Source organism: Python bivittatus, unplaced genomic scaffold (assembly GCF_059951505.1).
Source record: "Python bivittatus isolate LINGU-HERP-01145 unplaced genomic scaffold, Pbiv_v1 ctg000660_np1212, whole genome shotgun sequence".
NCBI classification, from domain to species: Eukaryota; Metazoa; Chordata; class Lepidosauria; order Squamata; family Pythonidae; genus Python; species Python bivittatus.
Genome location: NW_028277092.1, coordinates 2,061,038 through 2,083,365, shown reverse-complemented (window position 1 = coordinate 2,083,365; position 22,328 = coordinate 2,061,038). Strand labels below are relative to the sequence as shown.

At 49.7% G+C, this 22,328-nt stretch overlaps 2 protein-coding genes across 6 annotated transcripts in view; one reads left to right on the top strand and one right to left on the bottom strand.

Moving 5' to 3' along the window:
* The window catches only part of SMG5 (SMG5 nonsense mediated mRNA decay factor), a 32,451-nt gene extending 25,544 nt beyond the window's left edge, over positions 1 to 6,907 (bottom strand). Inside the window, exons 1-6 of one of the 2 annotated variants that reach the window (XM_088151124.1) lie at positions 6,620 to 6,907; positions 4,636 to 4,734; positions 3,869 to 3,992; positions 2,830 to 2,986; positions 679 to 768; positions 200 to 289 (exon numbers count right to left, since the gene is read on the bottom strand). In XM_088151124.1, coding sequence (XP_088007250.1) covers positions 200 to 289; positions 679 to 768; positions 2,830 to 2,986; positions 3,869 to 3,992; positions 4,636 to 4,734; positions 6,620 to 6,699 — 640 coding nt within the window. In that variant the 5' untranslated portion in view covers positions 6,700 to 6,907. Of the gene's footprint in view, positions 1 to 199; positions 290 to 678; positions 769 to 2,829; positions 2,987 to 3,868; positions 3,993 to 4,635; positions 4,735 to 6,619 lie in introns of those variants that run through there. The other variant, XM_088151125.1, reaches the window with a different exon arrangement.
* Positions 6,908 to 7,081: 174 nt separating this feature from the next.
* On the top strand, positions 7,082 to 21,161 carry TMEM79 (transmembrane protein 79). 4 transcript variants are annotated; one of them, XM_088151127.1, is made up of 4 exons: positions 7,082 to 8,422; positions 12,851 to 13,733; positions 14,517 to 14,730; positions 17,011 to 21,161. In XM_088151127.1, exons 2-4 carry the CDS (start codon positions 13,016 to 13,018, stop codon positions 17,225 to 17,227), a joined length of 1,149 nt encoding a protein of 382 aa, XP_088007253.1. In that variant the 5' UTR covers positions 7,082 to 8,422; positions 12,851 to 13,015; the 3' UTR covers positions 17,228 to 21,161. The 4 variants fall into 4 exon arrangements, with proteins under 4 accessions (XP_088007253.1, XP_025028610.1, XP_007437719.1 ...); XM_025172842.2 differs by having other exon boundaries at positions 7,082 to 9,859; XM_007437657.4 differs by having other exon boundaries at positions 7,082 to 9,880.
* Positions 21,162 to 22,328: the final 1,167 nt, after the last annotated feature.

Sequence of the window (22,328 nt, the reverse complement as noted above, 5' to 3'; positions counted from 1 at the left end):
TTATTTTTGAGCAGTATGGCCAAATTTTGGAGAGTTATTTTGTTTGATATATTTGCCTGGTTCCTTTGATGTAATAATAAAAATTAAAGCTATAAAAGTTGCTGACTCATATGCTATTTGTGATCAATTACAAAATGCATACCTATATGTGTGATTATGTGCACATGTATACGTGCATGTAAGATTACTAAATACTTACCAATTTGTGGTGCAACAGAAAGGGCTTGATAGTAGAACCTCTCAGCCAGCAATTCTGTGTCTACGCCTGCCAATTCATTCTGGTATCGAGCTGATGAGGAACAAAAAATATACAAGAGCCTTAAGAAATACATTTAAGACGATGCACATAAGATGACACTTAAGATGAGGGACTCAGTTACATGCAAGAATGAAATGGTGAAGCTTTATGCCACCCAACTGAAAGAAATATATACTAACCCTTTTACGTAGCTGAGCATCTAGCAAATGTTTCAGGCAGTAGGAGATCCTTAGTTCTCAAAATGCAGTTGAAAAATAAAATCAATGCCCCTAAGGGCTTATCTCAAACTCTGATTATCACAATCAATATGCCCTGCTACCCAGACAGTTTTTTCCCCCTGATTTCAAATGAATCCAAGCCTCGGGACTTTCACTTTATCTCAGGAAAATGCTCTCCTGCTGATCCATGCCAGCTCTCACCTAAATCCCCCAGATAAACCAGACACCGGTGGCAGGCTATTTGAGCCCAGTCCATCTCCTTCTCTGATGCAGAGACTGGCTTCTTGCAACCTGCAGAAGAGATAACCAACAGGGCGATGCGGCATTAGAGCAAGATGCTGGGAAACCAAGACAGCCAGGGTGCTATGTCAACCTTTGCTTACTTTTGCTCACTGTCAGGCCTCCTATGTGTGTCCCCCACCTGGAAAATACACAACAATTTCCCTTTTCAAAATTGCCAGGGAGCTTCTTAAGCCTGGAACAGCAAAAGGGCAACACCAAAGAAAGCCTTAACACCACAAGGGAATGGAGCAGGTCTCACACAGCAGTGGTTCACACACAGGACTCAACCACAAAACTGTGGCTTGGTTTTGGTTTAGCAAGTTGTGTAAATGCACACTTCACAGTTTGTATGCCATAATTTATGATCTAAGATAACTGTATCATAAATTTAACTGCCAGGTCTGTGAACATGCCACAAAATCAGCAACAATAATTTGTTCTGATTGGAAAATATATTCTAATTTTTATTTTTATTTTTGTAGATTGCAGGCAGATGGAAACACATCTGGAAAAAAATCAGATTGGGAAAAGCTGCAGTAGAGGTTTTCTTAAAACGGGCCCCTTTGAGCTTCAATGTCTCATTTTGGGGAGCTTATAATTCATCTCTGTGCTGTCAAGTGCTTTTACAGAGATTCGGGTGAGATTTTAAGGTGTAACCAGGGTGCCAAAAGCTGAAGAACTTTAGCGTGGGCCTGAAAATTGTAAAAAGAACTCCATCAATTCTACAGTAATGCCAGTGAGATACTCACAGCAACGGTTGCCAAGGACACTAGTCATTTAGCATGTTACACTGGGCTACAGCCCTAGATTCCCACCAGCCAAGAGCTGAATATCTGCAAATGTGGTTAGCAGTTATCTAATCAAAAATCAAGCTGGGATTATATCCTTTTTCAAGGCAATTTTTCATCTGGAAATTTCTATCTCACATAAGCTGTTGAGGAATCTCAGGCAATTACAATAAATTTCAAGTTAACTGCATAAGAAACAGAATTATAAAATCTAAGGCAGATCCATTTCCCCTTTTTAAAGCTGCACCTAACAACTTGGAAAGACTCTATCCAGTTAAATTAGAAGCCAGTGTGATATAGTTTAAATACCCATGCAAATGTCATACAAAATTTTTCTTTACATTAGATTACCAGTTCCCAATCATTTAGTTTAGGAGGACTGCTATGCTGTTAATTAAAAATTATTGTGGGCCAACAGAGGTCTGCAACCCAAAATCGAGGGGCATTTTTTTACCAAGAGCATGATAATATGCATTAAACCCCAAGACAAAGTCTGTAGAATCCCCATATTAAAGTTAATTTTAAATAAATGCTTAAAAAATTAAATGAACACTCCAAATCTCATGAGATTTTGAATACCAACACCAAAATCACCCAAAATATTAGCCACCTCCAAAAAAAAGATATCTACACTACAGACCACCTGCAATGTTCTCACAAACACTTCTTGAAAATCATTCCTCAGATGTTTCACAGGTTACTGAATATTTATTTTACTATATCAACTTATATAGCTGCCCATCTCATAATTTCAACCCTATGTTTCATTATACCATTTATTCAATAACTTCCACATACTGAGAAATGTTTAAATAACTATCTCTTTACTCAAGTGCATAAAAGAGAAGGCAGTAGTAGTAGGGCATCTGCAAAGTATAATGACCACAATAAATAAAACAGGTCTCCCCCAAGAAGGAAGGAAAGCAAGCACCAAGTGGAACATAAACTGAAACACTGGTATGTCCATACGGCCAGAGCACAAGTAGTGTACAGAGGGTCAAAGCCACAAATGAGGTGATTCCTATTCTCTCTTCCACACATAAGCATGGCCAAGCAAGGCATCTACCTTTCTTCTTAATGAGCGAGTGAATTCACACATGATCATCCAGTCTTTAAGGAAGGTAGAGCTCAAGTTGTTTAAAACTTAACCAGATGTTTCTTCAGGAAAAGAAATTCAAGGGTGCTTCTCATGTCCGCAAAACATAAACAGGCCAGATGTGTCAAGCAGCTCTTGCACAGGATAAAATCTTTCTTCAAAGTACGCATCAGCCTAAGTACTGACCTATCAGGGGATCTGTAACGTGGGTCCAGTCAATGCAACACTGCAACTCCAGCTGATAGTGAGACTGAATGTAGAGAAGCAAGTGCTGGTAAAACCCGATGCCAGCAATCAGGTGAGTCCGGTAAGCGCACTCTAGGGTACTACGACTATGAATGTGCTGTGGGTTGGGAAACAAGAGAGAAAGTCAGGATGTATCTCCAGCTTTTCACTATTGCTTTCCCAAAAAGAGATCAAGCCAAAGATTAATTCAGCAGTAAACAATTCCATTTCTGCCCACCTCATGCTTGCTCTCTTTAGGAAAGCTCCAATGCATATCACTGACTGCGCTCAGTCAATGCAGGGAAAGAGCTGAAATCATGGCTGAAAAATCCAGCTGCAGTTTATTGCTGGGAGTCATGCTTTGAGAACCAACTTTTTTAGCACAGTTCAATCAAACCTGCTTTAGCACAGTATGTGCTAAAACTCAACCATTATCTTTCATTCTGGAAGGAATATATACACCCTAGATTTACCCATGCATTCTCTGCTTTGTTCGAAGAGATTAATCATTAATTACTGATTCCACAATCTCTTAATTGAAAGAGACAAGAACCAAATTACCTAGCCAGGTAGTAATCCTGCAACTGTCCTGCTTCAAAATCCCAGACTGAATGAACTGTAGTGTTATTTGCCCAGAAACATTTCTCCCCTTTCTCTGATATTCTTATTTATTTTTTTATCTTTTAGCTGGGCAAGCCTCCCAAGGCACAGAATTGCCATCCCAGTGAAAGTCAGACCAAAACAAAAGAGCAATAACGCCTTTCCAGCCCAACATATCTAGAAGGCAAGAGATCGGGGGAAGGCTTGGATAGCTTTTTGGCTCTTCTGAACAAACAAATGATATTCAAAGAACCAGCAGTGGAAAGGCTGTGACAACCACTATTGGGCACAACAAGCCACCAAGGCTGACAGCTGGGTATGAACTACTGCTGTGGTCACAAGATAGATCAACACTGACCTAGTGCATTGTCATACAAAAATATCAGAATGTATAACATGCCTTTTTATTTGTTTTAATCAGCTGGATGACTTCATAGTAAACTTTCCGCCACAGCAGTTCCTCTGCTTTCCTCCCATAGTCCACAGGGTGTAGGAACATCAGCTTTACACACAGTTCGCGGAGCCTGGGGCAAGAGTGAAGGAGGAGAGAAGCTGCTTAAAGTTTGTCTAAAAACCACTTTTTTAGCCCTAATCATATATGTGAGCCTAAGATCTGAGAGAAGGAGCCAAAAGTACCTTACCTTTTCGGATCTTACTGAGACAAATGAGCGGCCAGTGGGATGCCTCCAAGATCCCTCGGCTCATAAACAAGCTCCTTGGGTAACTGCAACTTTTAAAGACTAAGAACTGCAGTGTCTCCTGAATAAGTTCTGCTAAAAGTCAGCAGATGCTCCTAATCCTCCACATCCATCCAGGCCACTCAATCTGCACAGCAGGACCTAGACCCAAAGCTAGTATGCTGCTTATGTATAAAGTTGCTTCCAAACAATATTCTGTGCAATGGAACTATGTTGGTGCTGAACTTCTGGAAAAGTAGCCCTAGAGAGAAACAATGCTCTACCCTGAATAAATGGCAAGCTAGTTTTACCCCACAGGAATATGAACCTCTTTTATAATATCCTGTATTTTCACGGAACTCAGTTTTTTCAAGCAATCTTTCACCTAGACCCATTCTATTCGAATAAGACTGCTGCATCCTGTCCTTTCAAGACCACCCATCTGGTTGAAACACAGAGTATGAAATAAAGAAAGGCCTAACTTTCTTACTTGTTTCTCAGGCTGATGTTCTCTGGCTTAAAAACTTCTTGATAAGCTGCCTTGTTTCCAAGAATGAGATCCAATCGATGCACTGCTTCAACCACAGCTCTACAAAAAGCACAGGAGGCATTCAAGTTAAGAAGACACTGTTGCTTGGAAATTCTTCGGTTGGACTCAGACGTAACATGAAACCATTATATGCTTTGACTATCGATAGCTCAGCACGTTATGTGAACCCACCATAGCAGTTTGTATCATTTATGGCTTAGTGTGCAATTGTGGCTTATTGTCACATGCGATCCAGGCTTTTACTGTCAGGACCTAGTACAGCCACCTTTCTGGAATGCCTAGCTGCAGGACTGTAAAACAGGCTGCTTCCAGTAACGGGAAAGAACCTGGGAAAAAGCCCAAGCCCTCATTCTTTGCCTTCCCAAAGAAGGAACACTGCTGAATGGTACTGACCTCCATGCCCCCCCCAAAACAGACTTAAAAGCAGCACTTCTCTGAGATACGAAGACACTTGCCAGGTTTGCTCCTTGGTAGAAAGCAAGCCAGATGCCATGGTCTATTAAAAGACCTCACAGTGGCACCATCTGTCAAGTTCTATGGCCACAATCCAGTGACAAGCGTTCCAAAAGCAGGAAAGATGACAGATCAAGCCATCCAGGCTGTGCCATGCAGAACATTCAAACACCAGCTCAACCACAGGCATCAAAAGTGACCTTTGCAAAGTCACCCTCACAAGCACTGTACTCAAATGCTTGACCCTTAAAAGGGATGGTAGGAGAGGCAACTATCTGAACCTTGACCTGACATTCATGTCATGGTGTGACACTGATTTTAATTGGGGGTTATTTATATTTTTGTTTTTATTGTCTTGGTTAATTGTAAGCTGTCCAGAGTCACCCTCTGTGGGAGATGGGCAGCATATAAATTTAATAATAAATAAATAAAATGGTGTGTGCTTTTTGGGGGATACTTATAGCATTAAGACCCTTCCGCTAAATGAGATCACAATATTATCTCAACCAAAATTGAGAGTGCTATTGGATGGCACAGAACAAAGAGAATTATTTAACTTGAAAGAAGTTGGAGTAACTCTATGAAGTACTTGGGAACTATCTCCTATCACCAGTGTCTGGGAAGTCCCCACAGAATGTGGGGGCAGTGGGGGGGAAGACTCTCTGTTGCCTGATTAATATCACCGAGTCTATACCACTGGAAGCATTTCTGTTGCTGGCTGTAGCAGACAGGCATGGCAAACTGGCAAATCTACAGAGAAGGTTGAAATGTGGGTTACTGGGCTGTGGGTTGCCAGCCTCCTAAACACCCCCCCCCCCCCGTGCAACATCCCCTCTAAAAGTGTCAAGCTACAACCGCCATCCCTGACTGGGGATAAGAGGGAAAACTCTTGATGTGTCTGATAGGGGAAAGCTAAAAAGAAGCATCGGATGGGTCCCAAAGGTTGTAGCAAAAAGGACAAAATTCAGCTGCTGATTTAGGGGACACACAAGGGGTAAAAGGGGGGCTGTGTTGACTGCCTCGCTGGCTGGAGGCAATGGGGAATCAGTTCCACGTGGCCATATGTCTTGCTGGCTGGGACTCCTGGTGACTGTCCCGGCAGCCCTGAATAGGTGCAGTTCGCGGTGGCTGGAGACAACGGGAGCTGCAGTCGCAGGACGCCATGCGGGGTGGGGATAATGGGGGATGTAGTCGCACCCCGCTTCAACCGGGGATAAGGCGGACCATAGCCCCCCTCTCTGCTGGCCCGGGGGCGATGGGGGGTGTTCCCACGCGCCCTCATTCCACGCCTGCGGAGGATAATGGGTGTGGAAGCCCCGCACGGCCACGTCCGGGCCAGGAAGTGGCGACGAGGAGGTGATCCCCCCGCTGGGCTGCCTCGGGGTGTACACCATGCGGCCGCCTTCCTCGCCTGCGGGGATGATGGGATCTGCAGTCCCGCATGGCCACTCCGCGCTTGCCGTTCGCTCACCGGTAGAGCCTCTTGGTGTGGAGGGCTTTGGCCTCCGGCTCGCCGCCGCCGCCGCCGCCGCTCCCGCTGCCCTGGCTCATGGCGCCCGGCAGGCCTGAGGCCCCTCAGCACCCCCTGCCGCCGCGCCAGGCCCGGCCCGCCCCTCTCGGCCGCCGCCTCAGCCCGGCCTGGAGCACGAGGCGTTGCTGGTGCTGCTGCCGCCGCCTCCGCCGCCGCCCTTGCGTGTCCTGGTACTGCTGCCGCCAGCGGCCCCGCTCGGCCGCCATCGCGCTCCGGCTGCCCGCCGCCGCTGCCCCCTCAGCCGAGTCCCGCGAGACCGCGCCCTCAGTTCTCGCGAGCGCTTGGACTCCACGCCTCGCGAGACCTCGACCGCTTCGGGGAGTACCCGCGCAAACAAGTCCCGCGGGGAGTGCGCCCTTCAGCTCTCGCGAGATCATACTCCCCGCCGGTAGACTTAGTAAGAGATGAGAGGGGACCTCAGCGCGGCGGGAGCAGGAATTTGGGGGTCGCGTTGATGGTTTCCGAGTCCTCCCTTCCGATGTTTGACGCTCCCGTCCCTTCCGCTGCCCGCTCTTCTTTCTCGCGAACCTTCCGCTCTCTCCGGCGAGGAAGGAAGGAAGCAGCGGGGCGGGAGTGGCGGGAGCGCTTCCGCTCACCACGGAGCTCCCCAAAACGGCTGCCCTTCCCGTCTGGGGGAGCTGCGTCCCCCTACGAGGCTGGCGCCGCGAGCAGATCAGAGTCAGGAAAAGGGAGGAGTGAAGCGCGGCCCACTGAACGCAGCGGCAGGGCGCCTGAGGACGGACGGACGGACGGACGCGGCCCTTCCTGCTCCGGGCGAGCCTCGCGCTGACTCGCCCGCGGGAGGGGAAGCGCGGGCGGCGGAGGGCAGCCGGGAGCGGGCCCGGCCCCGCGCCGTGGGGCTGCCCGGCTGGGCGGACGCGGTCTGGGCGTCTTCTGCTCGCTCGTGCCGCGCGCGGGGCGTCTGGAGGCCGGCGGCGGAGACCGGCCTCCGCGCGCCTTCGACGGGCCCCGAGCAGCCGGCCGCTCGCGGTCCGCCCCCGGCGCTCCTGGGGGGGTCCGGGCTCTCCCGCTGAGAGAAGCGGCGGGGGGGTCGCCGGACGGCGTCAGGCGCCCAGTCCCGAGGGCAGGCCAGGGCAGGCGCCGCGGCTCGCCCGGGGCGCGATTCGCGGCTCGAAGGGGCGGCCGGCCGGAGGGTCGATCCGGAAGGCCGGTCGCGAGGACGGTCCCCGGGAGAGCGGCCGACCCGGGCGCTGTCCCGCAAAAGTGGCCGCCGACCTTCAGGCCTGGAGCCCCAAGCCCTGGCAGTCCGGCCCCCGGGGAGCTCCCCGGAGCGCCCGCGAGCGTCGGGGTGCCTGGGCCGCCTCGGCTCGTGCCCTCGATCGCCGAACCCGACTCCGGCGCGCGGCTGCCGGGGCTGCTGCGAAGACTCCGCGCAGCTCAGCCCGCCAGAAGCGCCGGCCCTCCTTGCATCTCGCGGGCGGCTGAAACGGAGAGAACCGGGGAGCCCGTCTGGCCTGTACTTCGCGTTTAAAGCAGAGTTCTTCAACCTTGGCGACTTTAAGGAGTGCGGACTTCAGCTCCCAGAATTCTGTGCTGGCCGGGGAATTCTGGGAGCTGAAGTCCACGCGTCTTAAAGTCGCCAAGTTCGAAAAACTCTGCTTTCAAAGTCCCAAGTCTTCCCCCTGAAATACCCACGCGCTTCACACACAAGAGCAAACTCTGGCTCCACCAATTTGTTGTGATGTTACGGCCCATTCACCAGGGCAGCCTCTGCTTTACAAGGTACGGGCCAGGAGAGCTTGCAAAATACGTGTAGGCCAAAAGGGGGTCAGGCTATTTGTGGTTCGGGATGGTATGGGAACCCGAATCAAATTGATCTTTATTATGGACCAGCATAATACACCTAGACGTCTTAGCAGGCTGTGTGAAGCTGGCCGCTACATTAAGTCTCAGTTGGGTGTATTTGTTTGGAAATCACAAGTTATATGGTAGGTACATAGCAATTCTGTTTTATCACTCCAGGTTTAGGGTTTAGTATATTGTGTGGTCACAGTTAATCTACGTTTACTGTGGAAGGAGGAGAAAGTATGCCTCTTGCTCACTTCAGAGCCACAAAGGAAGGTCAGCTCTTTGAGGCCCTCGTAAATAAATCACAGAGAGACTGAGATAGTTGATGGGGTGTGTCTGTGTTAGATTATTTATTCATTGTTATTGTTAAATTCCTCCCAATGAAACTGACTGTTTGCCTACCGGAGTAATATCAGGATCTCTGCTCTTTTCTAAAGAAAAGCTCTATGAGCAAGGTTGGAGCCAGTTAATATTTGGATGAGAGACCACTAGGTAATCTTGACAAGGTTAATGGGGAAGAAACTACTAGATACTGAGATAGCCGGGGTGGTATAGCGGTTAAGATGTTGAATGGGCACAACTGAGCCCCAAGTCCAGTTCCCCCTCCACCACAGTAACTCACTGATGTCTTTGGGCCATTTGCTCCATCTCAGCCCACCCTACCTCACAGGGTTGTTATGAGGAAACATGGGATGAGGGAACACTATATATGCTGCCGTAAGTGCCTGAAAAAAAGCAGGATATAAATCGAACAAATAAATAATACAGTATAGTAATACATTGACTTCCAAGCAAACATAGATGGCCCAGCTAGGAGGCAGCGGCCAAATCATTTATTAGCCTTTTGTTAATAAAATGGTAGCCAGGGTCGGGATAGGAGACCACCAAGAAATTCCACGGGGCTGGAAGCTAGACTGGGAAGTTGGGGGAGAAACGCCAGAAAGCAAGTAAGGGGAAATGGCTTATTTGTGGCTCCCAAGAAATGGACCTGGGCGCAGCCGTGAGATCAGCAAACATCCTGCTTGAGGACGGCGTGTCTCAACCTCAGCCACGGGGCGTTGCAGTCCACCCCCCTTAACGTGGCCAAGGTTGAGAAACGCCGGCCTAGACAGGTGGGGAAAGGGCCCTTCGGTCAGCGGCGGGGCGCGCGTGCCACTGCTTGCGCGCTGAGCTCCGAGACCGGGCGGGCGAGGCCCTTCGGCGGAGCCCCACCTGGGCTGGTCGAGCAGGTTTGAAAGTCCAAGGGACGGGCGGAAAGCGGCGATTGCGCAGCGCCCAAACCCGCCGAGCTGCTACCTGGAGCCGCGAGTCGCGGGCGGGATCTTCTCGCCCGGCGTCTAACCCCACTCCGATCTCGCCCCGGCGTGAAACGTGAGCGTGGAAGGGGCGCCGGTAAGAGGGGGAGGCTGGGGCGTCCGCGGGCGATAGCTCGGTTTCCCGGGATAGATTTTCTCTCCAGCAGCCCTAACGCGGGTCCTCCCGCCACCGATCTCCTTTCCCCCGTTCCTGCCTCCGAAGCGCAGGCGGATCCTTCGCGGGGCTCAGCCGGTCGGGTTTCTTTCGCTCCCGGGCTCAGCGCGCGCGGCCACTCGCTCCAGCCAGCCCGGGTCCTCTTAGGGGGGGTCGTTCAGTCCAGAAAATTCCGTAGCCGAGTGAAGCGTGGGGTGTGAACCCAACTAAAACGCCTCGCCTGCCCTCCCCCCGTAACCCTGGTTGCTGCGGGCTGGTCCGGAGTGGGGATGAACTACTGCACCGGCAGGGCCTTTTATGGGGGCTTTCTCGAAATGCCATAAATTGGCTTGGCTGCCTACCGAGGTTAACATCTTTCTGTTTTTCTCTCTGGGTTCATGCATAAGGTGAACCAAAGATTTGTTTAAAAATTAACTACGCTGGCTTGTTTGCATGTCACACTAAGGCCAGAACGGAGTGCCTTACCGTATTTGTAGTTTGGCTGGATTCATCCTTCACATGGTTTGCTTAGCCACGATTAACAGAACAAGCCACAAATGCCTGGGTACGGACAACATACTAATCCATGGGAAGCAAGCCACAATGGCTGGGCCCATGCGACATGCTCAAAACCAAATCCAAATAGACCGTATTACGGGTTAGCATAATAGATGAAGCCTATTGCTTCTGTGCGTACATGCACCGTCTTGCTCCGTGTAACACATACGGACCCACAGTTATGAAGTCTGGCAGCCTAAAGCAGCACTCAGCCCATCTAATCAAGGAAGTCCTAATTTATGGAAAAGTTGAACACAATTCTACAGCAGAGAGTGTAGGAGGAGAGCTGTGTTAGCCTACAGTAGCAGAACATCACACCTGATCAAGTGAAATGCAGCTTGCAAAACTTCTGCTCTTTAACAAAATGTGTTATTTGGAGAAGGGGCTACGGCAGATTTTATGGCAAATTCTTTTTGATACCAAAATGAAAATCAGGGTCAAAACTGACCATTATCTGGTTGGGAGACTAAATTTGGAAGTTGAAAAAAAAAATCTCAGAAGAAGGCCGTGGCAACCCGCTTCTGTATTGTTACTGAGGAACTAACCACCATGGCTATTAAATTAACAAGCATCAAGTCTGACCTGAGGGCATTTTTACTAACACCATAACAATATACTGTAATCCGTACCCCAGAGAAGATCAGCTGAAGCACTTCCAGTATCTATGGGGTTCTTTTCTTGTAAGGTAGATTAAAAAAAAAGTACCCAAAGCAAAATCCCTCTGTTCACGTGCAGAGAGCCAGTATGCGTTCTGTACTTTCCCTTCAGCTTATCCGCCTGCCGTTTTCAAAAGCTGCCCCTGTGCAACAGCGCAGGGAGGACAAGGTGAGGCAGCGTGATAGATGTTTGCAACTTGGCCTTGGAGCTACAGAAATGCACGTTTGCAAAGTTGCAGCCATCAGATCCTGACTTGTCCTGCTCTGCACAGCTCCATAAGTGTGTTTGTTGCATGCTCCATCAATGCAGCCCCTGTGGGATAGGTATTGGCCTTTATAGCAACCTTGGTTGAATTCACACAACTCGCTGAACCTGGTTCCCAAATTTGTCAGTTTTTCGGATTTGCCCATGGAACCAGAGATGAACAACATGGCTGAGTTCCCCAAACACACACAAGCCCAAACTACTGGCCGTGGTGAAGATTAAGCTAGCTTTGTGTGCTGTGTGAATGCAGCCGCTGCATCGTTCACTGACCTGACTGGGAGTGTTGTGTGAACCCAATCCCTGCTATTCCTTAGTAAGTACATACAGAGGACCTGAAACCCACAGTCAGTTGGAGACCACCAAGTAGTCATGCTGGCTGGAGATATGGATATTGTAGTCCAATAATTCTGGAGAACATCAGATGAGAGAAAGCTGAAGGATGTGTAACCTGTGGCCACTTGAAGAAATAGAAGATGATCATATTAACTGTATTTATTAGTATTCATTATAACTCCAATGAAATCAGATGTAATTCTCATCCTGGCTCCACCCGCTCTTTCCCAGCCCTGCCCACCCCCCTGTCCTGGCTCTGCCAACTTTGCGGGGGGTGACCCCAAGCGGGGTATTTCAGCTTTACTCTTTCCCCCACCCCAAATTGTACAGACCCCCTGCTGCAGACACGAGAAAGTAAACCCCTCTGAAGTTGGGTGGGTTTGGGGGGGCCACGCAGAAGTCTGCTTTGTAAATTGCAGAGAGAGCATCTGCGGGACCAGAAGTCTGGAACGGGCAGCAGCACCGAAGAGCAGAGATGCTCTTGAGAATGAAAGGAAAGGAGAACGAGGGGAAATCATAGTGGTTTAAACCGGGGATATGCAAGCTTTGTACAAAAATTGGGTGTGGCCTACAGACCTTATCAGGGTGGCCAACCGCTCTTGTAGCGGAAAATATCTTATTCCTTTAATAACAGTAAGGGTTTTTATTTTGTTAAGAGTTAATATGGCTGGTCTTTGGCTGTGATGAAGATGAACTTGAAAACTGCGTGATGATGTCGTCATGCAACTGCAATTTATAGTTCCAGATTACGTAATGGCAGCTTTGTGTGATGATGTCATCACACCCATGTCACCACCTTTATCTTATTCCAGTTTGGTACGGACACCACTACACACTTTGATTTTGATATTGGCTTTCCCTGTGGTGTGAACCCATTAAGTGAAAATTGTGTTTTATGGTTTGGTATACTGCACATCTAATAAACCATAGTTTAAGTGAACCACAGTTGAGCTCAGTGAACCAGTCTCGAAAGTGAAAGGTTTCCTTTGTGCTTCTTCTAGAAGGTATTTGCTCAATGGTGGCCTTGAGCCGTCATCCTTCAGGCCCTGCGTCCCTTGGACGTCTTCAAACCAGTTTATCGTGCATACTTTCCCATTGCAGCACGGGACGAGGCGCAGCACGGCCCCACGTGTTCATGGCCTGTTTTCCCAGGTCCTCCTTTCTGCATACAGAAGCCGTCTGGGGAAGAAGGAACGGAGACTACAGAGGTTTAGCAGAAAAAGCCTGACAGATACGGAACATCTCTAAAAGGTTTGGCAGTTCAAGATGTCAGCGGTCGCCCCTTCGGAAGACGTGGCAATGGTGCCCTTGGGAAAGGACTTGTCCCCAGACCAGCCGACGCAAAGCCACACCCAGCAGCAGATCCCCGAGGATGCCGAGGCGACTTTGCCCTGGGACCAAGCTCAACACGATGCAGCTTGCAAGATGCCGCCGCCTGGGGTACTGGAGATGGACGCCAGGCCTAGCCCAGAGGGGAGCATAAAGGAGGAGGTTGTGGACAACGCCATGGACCACCAGGCCTTCCTGAAGCCTCCTGAGGACAGCGAGAGCCACGGGATGCCTGCCGTGGCAGCTCACGCCTTTGTCCCCATCGACCCCCTCTGCATCGAACGTCCTCCAAGGAGGCACAAGAAGTTGCAGTGGCAGCCTCGGGTGCCTGAGGACAGGAGACAATGCGAGAAGGAGAAGGAAGACCCTGAGAAGCAAACCTTCATCATCCAAGGCTGCTCGGCCTGCTCGGATGATCTTCCCGGTCACGCCAGGGAGCCGTCCCAGGCCTCCTGTTGCCAGAAGAAGGGCAGCTGCAGCTCAGCCAACCTCAAAGCCGTGGCCTCCATGAGTAGCGCCATGATCCTCTTCCCGTGCCTGATCTACGGCGCCTACATCTTCCTGCCCTTTGACGTTCCCCCCATGACAACCATGAGCTCCCGCCTCGTTTACACCCTTCGCTGCGGGGTTTTTGCCACGTTCCCCATCATTTTAGGTGAGCAGGGTTCTGCTCTGCTGCAGAGAAGGAGGTGCCCAGGGAAATGCAAACCGTTTCCCTTCCAACTCCCGAGTCTCTAGGTTTGGCTGAGAAGAAGACAAGGACAAGCTCCTTGTCGTATTGTTGCCCAGAGAACTATTCAGTAGGAATTCAACTTTTACCTTTTTATACCAACACCTGTTTTCCTGGCCAGGCTTGAAAACAGGAGAAACGGGTTTGGGAGGTTGCGCAAGAAAAACGGTCTTTAAATTGGATTTCCCTAAATAATAAAGATCAGTGCTTGAATTATGGAAGAAAACATTGGGAGATCCTTAAGATCTACCAGTCCAACATTTGGCTCTTCCCAGCCAAATTATCCCTTCCCCGCTTTTAATTAGATTTCTGAAAATGGGAACTAAAGGGTGCATCACAAAAGCTGGGGGGGAATGGGTCTGCCCCCAGGAAAAGCGGAATGAGAGATCAACACTGTCCCATCTCCGGCATTCAGCTTTCCTTCTCCAGCATTCCAGGTATTCCTGGGACCCTGGAGCTGCTGGACTCCCAGGTCCATTGGACCCCGGCGCCTGGCCAGAACCTCTGCACAGTTGAAGACACAGCAGAGTTCTCCAACCTGGCCTTCCCAGGAGCTTCAAAAGTCGCGCCTTCCTAAGGATGATGGGAATTGCCCCCAAACCCTTTGGAAAGCCCCAGGTGCAGGAACGGAGCCTCGTGGTCTCCTTGGAGGCCCCTCTTGATCTGCCCTTTCCTGACCCCCTTCTGCCTGTCCCTCTTCCCCTGCAGGGATGGTCGTTTACGGGGTCTCCCGCCTCTGTTCCTCCTCCCTGCAGCCTTTTGAGGAGCTGAGCCGGGAGGTGGAGATCCACCGGCACTACGTTTCCCAGTCGGTCCAGCTCTTCATCCTCTACTTCTTCAACATCGCGGTCCTTTCTACCTACCTGCCTCAGGAAGGCCTCAAACTGATCCCGCTGCTGACGGCCCTTTTTGCAGTTTCACGGTAAGAGAGACAGTAGAGCTCCCCCCTCTTGCTTCTGGACCTCCCCTCTGGGTTGGAGGCATTTCAACAGTCATTCAACCCAGTGTTTTTCAACCTTGGCAACTTTAAGAGGTGTGGACCCCAGCTTTGCTGGCTGGAGAATTCTGGGAGTTGAAGTCCACACCTCTTAAAGTTGCCAAGGTTGAGGAACACTGATTTAACCCAATGATGGTTTATTGGATGAACTCCAATTGGCTGGGTTCATACTAAACCGTAATCCATGGCTTGGAACTTAGGTCACAAAAGCAGACCAGTTACAGGATGGCAAGGAGCAGGGGTGCCCGCAGTCACACATAACACCAGGCAGAACTTTGATTGTTTTTTACCTTATCCTGCAGACAGCCGTGGGAAAAAGGGTTGCATGAACCAGGGCATTAAACCAGGTGGAAGGGGAAGTCCACCTCATGGCTTCCGCTGGTAGAACAATTGCATTAGTTGGGGGGGGGGGTCTGCCCATTCTTACAGGAAACCATGGTTTGTCGAACACAAGGTCTGGAATCTAAATCATGCTAAATCAAAATCAAACAAGCAGTGTTGTTGGTATCTTTCCTGCAGCTGAGCAGATCCAACATCGTTGTGTCATGGAGAAAATAACCATGTTAGTGTTCTCCTATACGGGGCTGCAAAACTCCAGATACCAGTGGATGGCACAAAGGGCTAAAGTTCTGACTGTCTCTGGTGCCACCTGGTAGCCCTAAATATGCACTTTAAAAAGGGAGGAGGGGGAAGTGTGATAAAATCAAAAGTAGTCATTTGTGGACAACGGATTTCCATCTTTGGGGTTGATTTATATCTTTTAAAAATGCATTTATTTAATTTATATTATTAAAAATGCTGGTTGGAACAGTTGATAGCTCTACAATCTAAAAGCCAGGACATAAAAGGAAAAAGGAATGGGGAGGGAAGAGGAAAAAGTAAGCCTAATTCTTCCAGTTAAATATTAGTTAAGGCAGAAAAACATGATTGAAATGGTTTTCCAAGGAGGGCTGCTGCTGGTACTGGATTAAAAGTTTTCTGCTTTTGGCTCTCTCTGAGTTGTTCTAAGATGGTGTAGAAGGAGAACTGGGTTAGTTTATGATGGCAAAAAATCAGGAGGAATCTGGTGATACCTTTTGCAACTAACATCAGATGCACAGAGTGGTTGGCTGGACTGATGCAGGATTTACACTGGTGTGAGATGGAAAATGAGTTGGTGATGCAGATGCAATTACACATGAGACAGATTATTTATGAAGAGTGTATGGCTTTTAATAAAATTTGTTAGTTGGAAAAGATGTTACCAGACCCTGATTTTTTGTGCTAAGATGGGAACACTGATTGTTAGGAAACGTCCATTTATCCTATCAATTATACAGTTGATTTGCAAATCTTTTAATATATTCCTGGGCACTATAGAAGAATAATTGCGTTCATGGATGGTGGAAAAAAAACAGGAGGAGTCTGGTGGCATCTTTTCCAATTTTACAACTGGGCATAAGCTTCCATGAGCTGCAACACAGTTCGCCAGACGCACAGAGCAGCCGGACTGGATTTAAATTGGGGTGACATGAGGGGAGGGGAAGGCAGGCTGGTTATGCAGATGTCCCATGAGATACAGTGGCTTACAGGCCTCTTATCAGTTATCAGTTGTAATGTGTTAAAAACCCATGGTGTGTGTGTGTGATTTGTGGGGAGGCTGCCCTCACACACACACACCCCTGCCAGTTGTTAAAGGGTCAGACTGGGACCAGTTCAAGACCCCCCACGACTACAGTACAGCAAAGCCTAGTGGTTGGGTCTGCGTGCCATGCAACACCAAAGCCCATCATCCACATTCTGGTTTCAGAGGGGGGCCTGCTTTGCACCCCCCTTGCTCAGACAAGGGCTGGATTTCCCCGAGCAGAAACCCCAACTGACAATCTCGTGTGCTGGGAAAATCCAGCCCGGCCTCCCGCGTAGGGCGGTGGTGGCAGGGGTTGGCCGTCATGCGCTCCAAAGCAGGGAAGCCCCGCGAAAACTGGACCGCTTCCTTTGAAACGCGAGGGCTGGTTTGGGGGTTGATAGGTGCCTGCAGAATGTGCTGCGCATGAAACCTGGGTGGAGTTTCGATTGCACCGCTGCGGCTCCCATTTTGACCATGCAAAAAGCAGGCAGAGCTTTGGTCGGACCACTGCGGCCATCTTGACTTTTCTGACCGTGCCCTGAGGACAGCTGTGCTGTTCCCTGCTTCGCCCCGGTGATCCTTCTTTCTCCCCCCTCCAGCCTCCTCTACTGGCTGGCCTACGCCATGGGCCGCTCCTTCCGAGGCTTCGGGTTCGGCTTGACCTTCCTCCCGCTTGTCGCCATGATGCTCTTCAACCTCTACAGCATGTTTCTTCTGGACACAGAGAGCATGTTTGCCGTGGCGGGTCGCAAGGCGGGTCCCCCCCCGGAGAAGGAGCAGCAGCTGGCGGCCTCCAGGCCCCGATACTGGGGGTGAAGACGGCGAGAGCCCCCAGCCGGGGAATGTCCCGCCGGCCTTTTCCTCGGTGGCTGAAGCGCTGCTGGCTCCTCTCGGCAGACCACAGAATTGGGGGAGCCCCCGAGGCCACCTAGTCTACCCCCCTCAGCCCAGTTAAAGCATCCCGGCGAGGAGATATCCATTGAGGGGACGCCCGTCTCTTCTCCGCGCCATCGGTTCCTCGGCCAGATGGTTTGGAAGTCTTTTCTAGTGTCTTTTCAGCTGGGTGCCTTCCCTTCTCCTACTTGGAGGGAGAAAGCACAGTCTTGCCCCCCTTCTCCCTTGGGGGGGTGGGGGGGGACACGTGCTCCTCTTCCCCCTCTGCTGCATTTCCTGAAGCTCCACATGCCCCCAAACTGGGCTCTTTTCGCTTCCACTTCCTGTTCATCTGTTCCCCTTTTCTGAGCCTCTTCCCATTTCTCGGAATCCTTCCTAAACCGGGATGCCCAGATAGGTCACGAAGTGGGCTCTGACCCCTGTAAGACAAACAGGAGCGAGTGCTTCCTATAATTTGGAAATACCAGATAAACCCAAACTGGTCTCGTGCCTGATCAACAGACCGGACGACGTAGCCACGGAGGACCAGGCTGCTCCTCTTTCCGCTGGAAAGCAAAACTGGAAACATCTCACGTCTCCAAAATGGGGGCCAAATTCTGCTGCGCAGTGTTCAAGATGCATTTGACATGGGGCAGCCCCCACCTCTCTCTCTGCTAGAACCCACAGATGGGGGACTGCTTCCAAACTTCTGCCTGAAAGTGGGTGGAAGAGCAGAGCCTTTCTAGGTCTGGAAGGGGGTCATCCCACAGCTTGAGAGGTGCTGATGCCAGGCAAAAGCTGAAAATGGATTTTTTTTTTTTTTTACAAGGGATAAAAACTCAAGACGCAAAGCTTGCCTTGGAGCAGAGGTCACACTCCCACAAGATGATTTGGGGAGAGCATATTCATCGGGGGGGGGCATTAAACTAAGCATTGGCATGGTTAAGTGTAGCGTTTTCCCCAAAGATGGACAATAGATTAAATTGTAGTTAAGGTGGAGCATGTTTAAAGCATGTCAACTGTGGCATTTTGCAAGCTCCACTGAGTAACCTCACCCCTCACCCAACCTTCAGTCTAGAAGCAGGAGCTGCAAAACAGGATCATTTCAGGCAATAACCATCACACCTTTTCCCCTCATTCCCAGGAATGGCACTGGGGGAGGAAGACACCAAACTCAGTTGAGTCACCCCAAAGCTAGCCAACTGGCCGCCACAAAGAATACCAGCGAACTCCAGCTGTTTCACACAACAGGCTGAGCCCCCCTCCATTTTCTCCTAAGATGTACAATCCTAACCATGTAGTTAGTTTCTGGTCAGCTGTCTTGTGAGCATCTAACATTGGGTCCATAGATTAAACCATGATTAATCTAGTCTTGGATAAGGTGGTCATGAAAAGTCATTGAGGGTGGGCAACAAATCACAGCTGGCGATGGTTTGCCAGGTACAATAACCCTTAGAAAAATCCTACCAGTGTTTTGAGCCAAGAGGTTACTGGGCTAGGCTCACTTTGTAGCAGTCAACAATAGTTTGGGTTTCAAAAGTGCAAGTTTTGCTCATGAAACATACTGATTTGTTATTTGGAAAAAAGTTGGCTCCAGAAGTCCATTTGACCTGAGTATTGTGTTCATACAATACTCTGAATCAGCCAACCATTTTAGCCTAGGGTCTTGTGAGTCCAGAAAATTGAACTGCATAACCTCCTGGTGACATCTCAGCAGACCCTGTTGTTGTAGTTAAGCAAGGACCTTCTCGCAACTTCCTGCCAGCTTCCAACAAGTGAAGTCGATGGGGAAGCCGGTAGGAAGCCGCAAGTCCTGGGCAGCTCACAAGCAGGCTGGCAGATGGGTAAGTAGCTGCTGCCAGGCGTGGGAGGGCACGCAGGCAGCTGACACGGTGCAAGCACAGTCAGGCATGCACTACAGAGTGCAAGTGGGGGTGCTGTGGGCACGCGCGCACTATGGAGTATAAGATCCTGGGATCCCCAGGAGAAAAAGCAGTGGGAACAACTTACCGGAGCCATTGTGACATTCCCTGCTGGCTTCCCCACTGACTTTGCTTGTGGCAATCGTGCCTGCAGGATGCTGCAACCATAGTAAGTGCGAACTGGTTACCAAACACCTGAATCGCGATCATGACCATGGGGGTACTAGGATGGCCAGAACTTTGAGGACCGGTCATGCCACTTGTTCAAGCACTGTCGTAACTTCAAACAGTCACTGAATGGGTGGTCCTTAACCAAGGACTGCCTGTAATTGGTCCCATTGTTTTGCAGATCCTCAGGGAATCTAGACAAGGCAGTCCCGCCATATGAAAACCATCCTTTAGACAGCCCATCCTAAGCAATGAGGCTTAAACTACACATACGTTAAAATAATTTTTAAAGGTAAAATGGTCATCTGATCTTTATTAGCATCTTTGTCAGCCTTCCCAGGTAGATCAGACAGGAAACGTGACCAGATGAGTTAACAAAATCTTGCAAGTCTGAAAATAGAATAATCCTGCCATCTCCTTTACAGCCCGAGAAACTAGGGAGGGTCCCTTCTGAGCCTCTTTCTCCACCCATTATGCAGCTGTGGGCTTTGCTCTCTATCTGACTGTTCCCGTGGCAGCATCTCTTCGCCCTCTCTCCCAACGTCTTTCCCATGTATCATTACAATCTTTGATTGCATACTAAACCAAGCAACTAGATGTTATGCTCTTGAACTCTTAATCCTTTGCCATTGTTTCATTAGCTGGTTTGGAAAAGAGCAATTCTCTTTCTTTGCCATGATAAAAGGAGCTGTGAGTTTATATACAGCTGGTCCTCATTGAACCACCACTTGTTCAGCTATGACAGCACCGAATGAGGGGGACTTACAGCCAATCCTTGTATTTGTGGTCGACACAGCATCCCTGTGGTCATGTGATCGCCATTTGGGAGCTTGGCAACCGGCTCACAATTACGACATCGCAGCATCCTGCAGTCATGTGATTGCCGTTTACGAACTTTGCTGCCAGCTTCCAACAAGCAAAGTCAATGGGGAAGCTGGCAGGAGGTCACAGATGGTGATCACAGGACGCTGTGACCACGTGGGATTTGCCTAACGGCTGCAACTGAGACTGCCACAATTGCCGTCATAAGTTGGCACAGTCACGTGACATTGTGCCTCGCAATCATGTTGCTAAGTGATGGAGTTCCCGGTCCCAATTATCATCAGTTTAGCAAGGACTACCTGTACCAAGCTAAATCGTTGACTGTTTAACCAGTTTATTGAATAAGCCGTAATATGCTAAGCTAAAACTATCAACCCACCTTCAGGTAGACCTCCAGGCAGACAGAGGCCATCTTTCCCATCTCCCGTAAAGACAAATTGCTCTCTCCCCTCGGACACTCCCCAATTACTTCTATGAGATTCCGTATGCCCCCCATGGAAAGAAGGGTCTTCTCCCTAGCCCTTAGAGATAGATGCTCTCCCTACTAGGGTGACAGCTGGTCGATATGCCAGACTTCCCTACGAAGACCAAGGATGTATTCGCTCAGAGAAAGAGGCTGAGCCTGTTCCACGCAGCCTTCTAAAGCACCCCGTCCTCTCCTTGGCGATCGGAGCTAATACACCGGCTCTTGAGCCTGATAAACGCCACTCACAAAGAGGAGATCGAGGTATTCTTACTAAAAGACCAATCCCCGGTGTTTTGAAGGCGGTAGTGGATTTTTTATTTGTAGCCTTAGCTTATAGAAACTGTTTGGTCTCTCCTACAGAACGTTAACCTTAGCGGGCTTCTCCCTTTTATATATGTATGCACTATATATAGTTACTTATACGTATGTTAATGGTGTACTCTTATTTTTTAAATCCTGTGACTTGGTCTTGGACCATAAATAAAATAGATAAATCAGACCACAGTGTCCTTTTTGATAAACTGACAAGGTGGGGTGGATGCTCCCACTACCAGATAGATTCAAAATTGGCTGAACGTGGGCCTGTGTCCAAGTGGAGGGAGGTATGTGGCGGGATCCCTCATGGCTCTCTCTGGAGCCTAGTACTCAACTTCTTCATAAATGACTTTGATGAGGGAATAGAGGGGGTGCTCATAAAATTTGGGGATGACACAAAGCTGGGGGGGTTGCCAATGCCTTAGAAGACAGGCTCAGGTTGAAAAGGACCTTGAGAGACTGGAACTTTGACCCTTTTCCAACAAAACCTTGTTCAATGGTGAGAAATGTCAGGTTCTGAACTTAGGTAAGAAACATTTGCACGGGTCCAAAATAGGTGATACCTGTTTTGGCAGCAGTGCCTGTGAGGAGGACCTGGATGTCCTGGTAGACTACAGATTAAGTATGGGCCAGCAACGTGCGGCAGCTGCCAAAAGAGCCAATGCAGTCTTGAGCTGCATCAAGAGACGTATGGTGTCAAGATCATGGGAAGTCATCGCCCTGCTCCATGCTGCCCTGGTCAGACCACACCTGGGATCCTGGGCCTAGTTCTGGTCACTAGAAGGCTGTTGCAGAACTGGGAGGAGTGCAGAGAAGAGGAACAAAGATGGCGAGGGGCTTGGAGGCTCAACCCTATGATGAACATTGAAAGGAACGAGGCACATCTAGCCTTTAGAAGAGAAAGCTGAGGGGAGACAGGTTAGCAGCCTTTCAAGGACTCTCATGAGGAAGATGCTGTGAATCTATTCTAAGGGCAGGACAAGAACCAACGGGGGGAACCTTTTTACAGAGATATCCAAAAGCGAAAGGCCTTTCCTGATGGTGTGACCCCTTAAGTGGGGGAACAGCCCGCCTCCTGGGAGCTCCATCCAGTGTTGAAACCAAGGTTGGCTACCCTTCGTCAGGGGTGGTCTGAGGATGCCCGCCCTGGGCAGAGGGTTGCCTAGAAGATCCTCAGGGCCCCTTCCAATCCTAAGACCCTACGACTGACTTCCCAGTGTCCCTGCTCAGTGTGGGTGTGAGCACCAACAGCTTGTGGAAGGGTTTGGCTAGCACACCCACAGAGCCCGGAGAAAGGCGCAGGCGGAAAGTGAAAATGGAGCTGGGAGGGGCCTCTGAGCCCGGTTCCAAA

What these genes read in the sequence shown, in the direction of transcription:
- TMEM79 (XM_088151127.1), top strand. Translation starts at nt 13,016, where the DNA reads ATGTCAGCGGTCGCCCCTTCGGAAGACGTGGCAATGGTGCCCTTGGGA. An exon ending in CACGTTCCCCATCATTTTAG is followed by an intron (nt 13,734 to 14,516) that starts GTGAGCAGGGTT and finishes CTTCCCCTGCAG; the next exon opens with GGATGGTCGTTTACGGGGTC. An exon ending in GCCCTTTTTGCAGTTTCACG is followed by an intron (nt 14,731 to 17,010) that starts GTAAGAGAGACA and finishes TCCCCCCTCCAG; the next exon opens with CCTCCTCTACTGGCTGGCCT.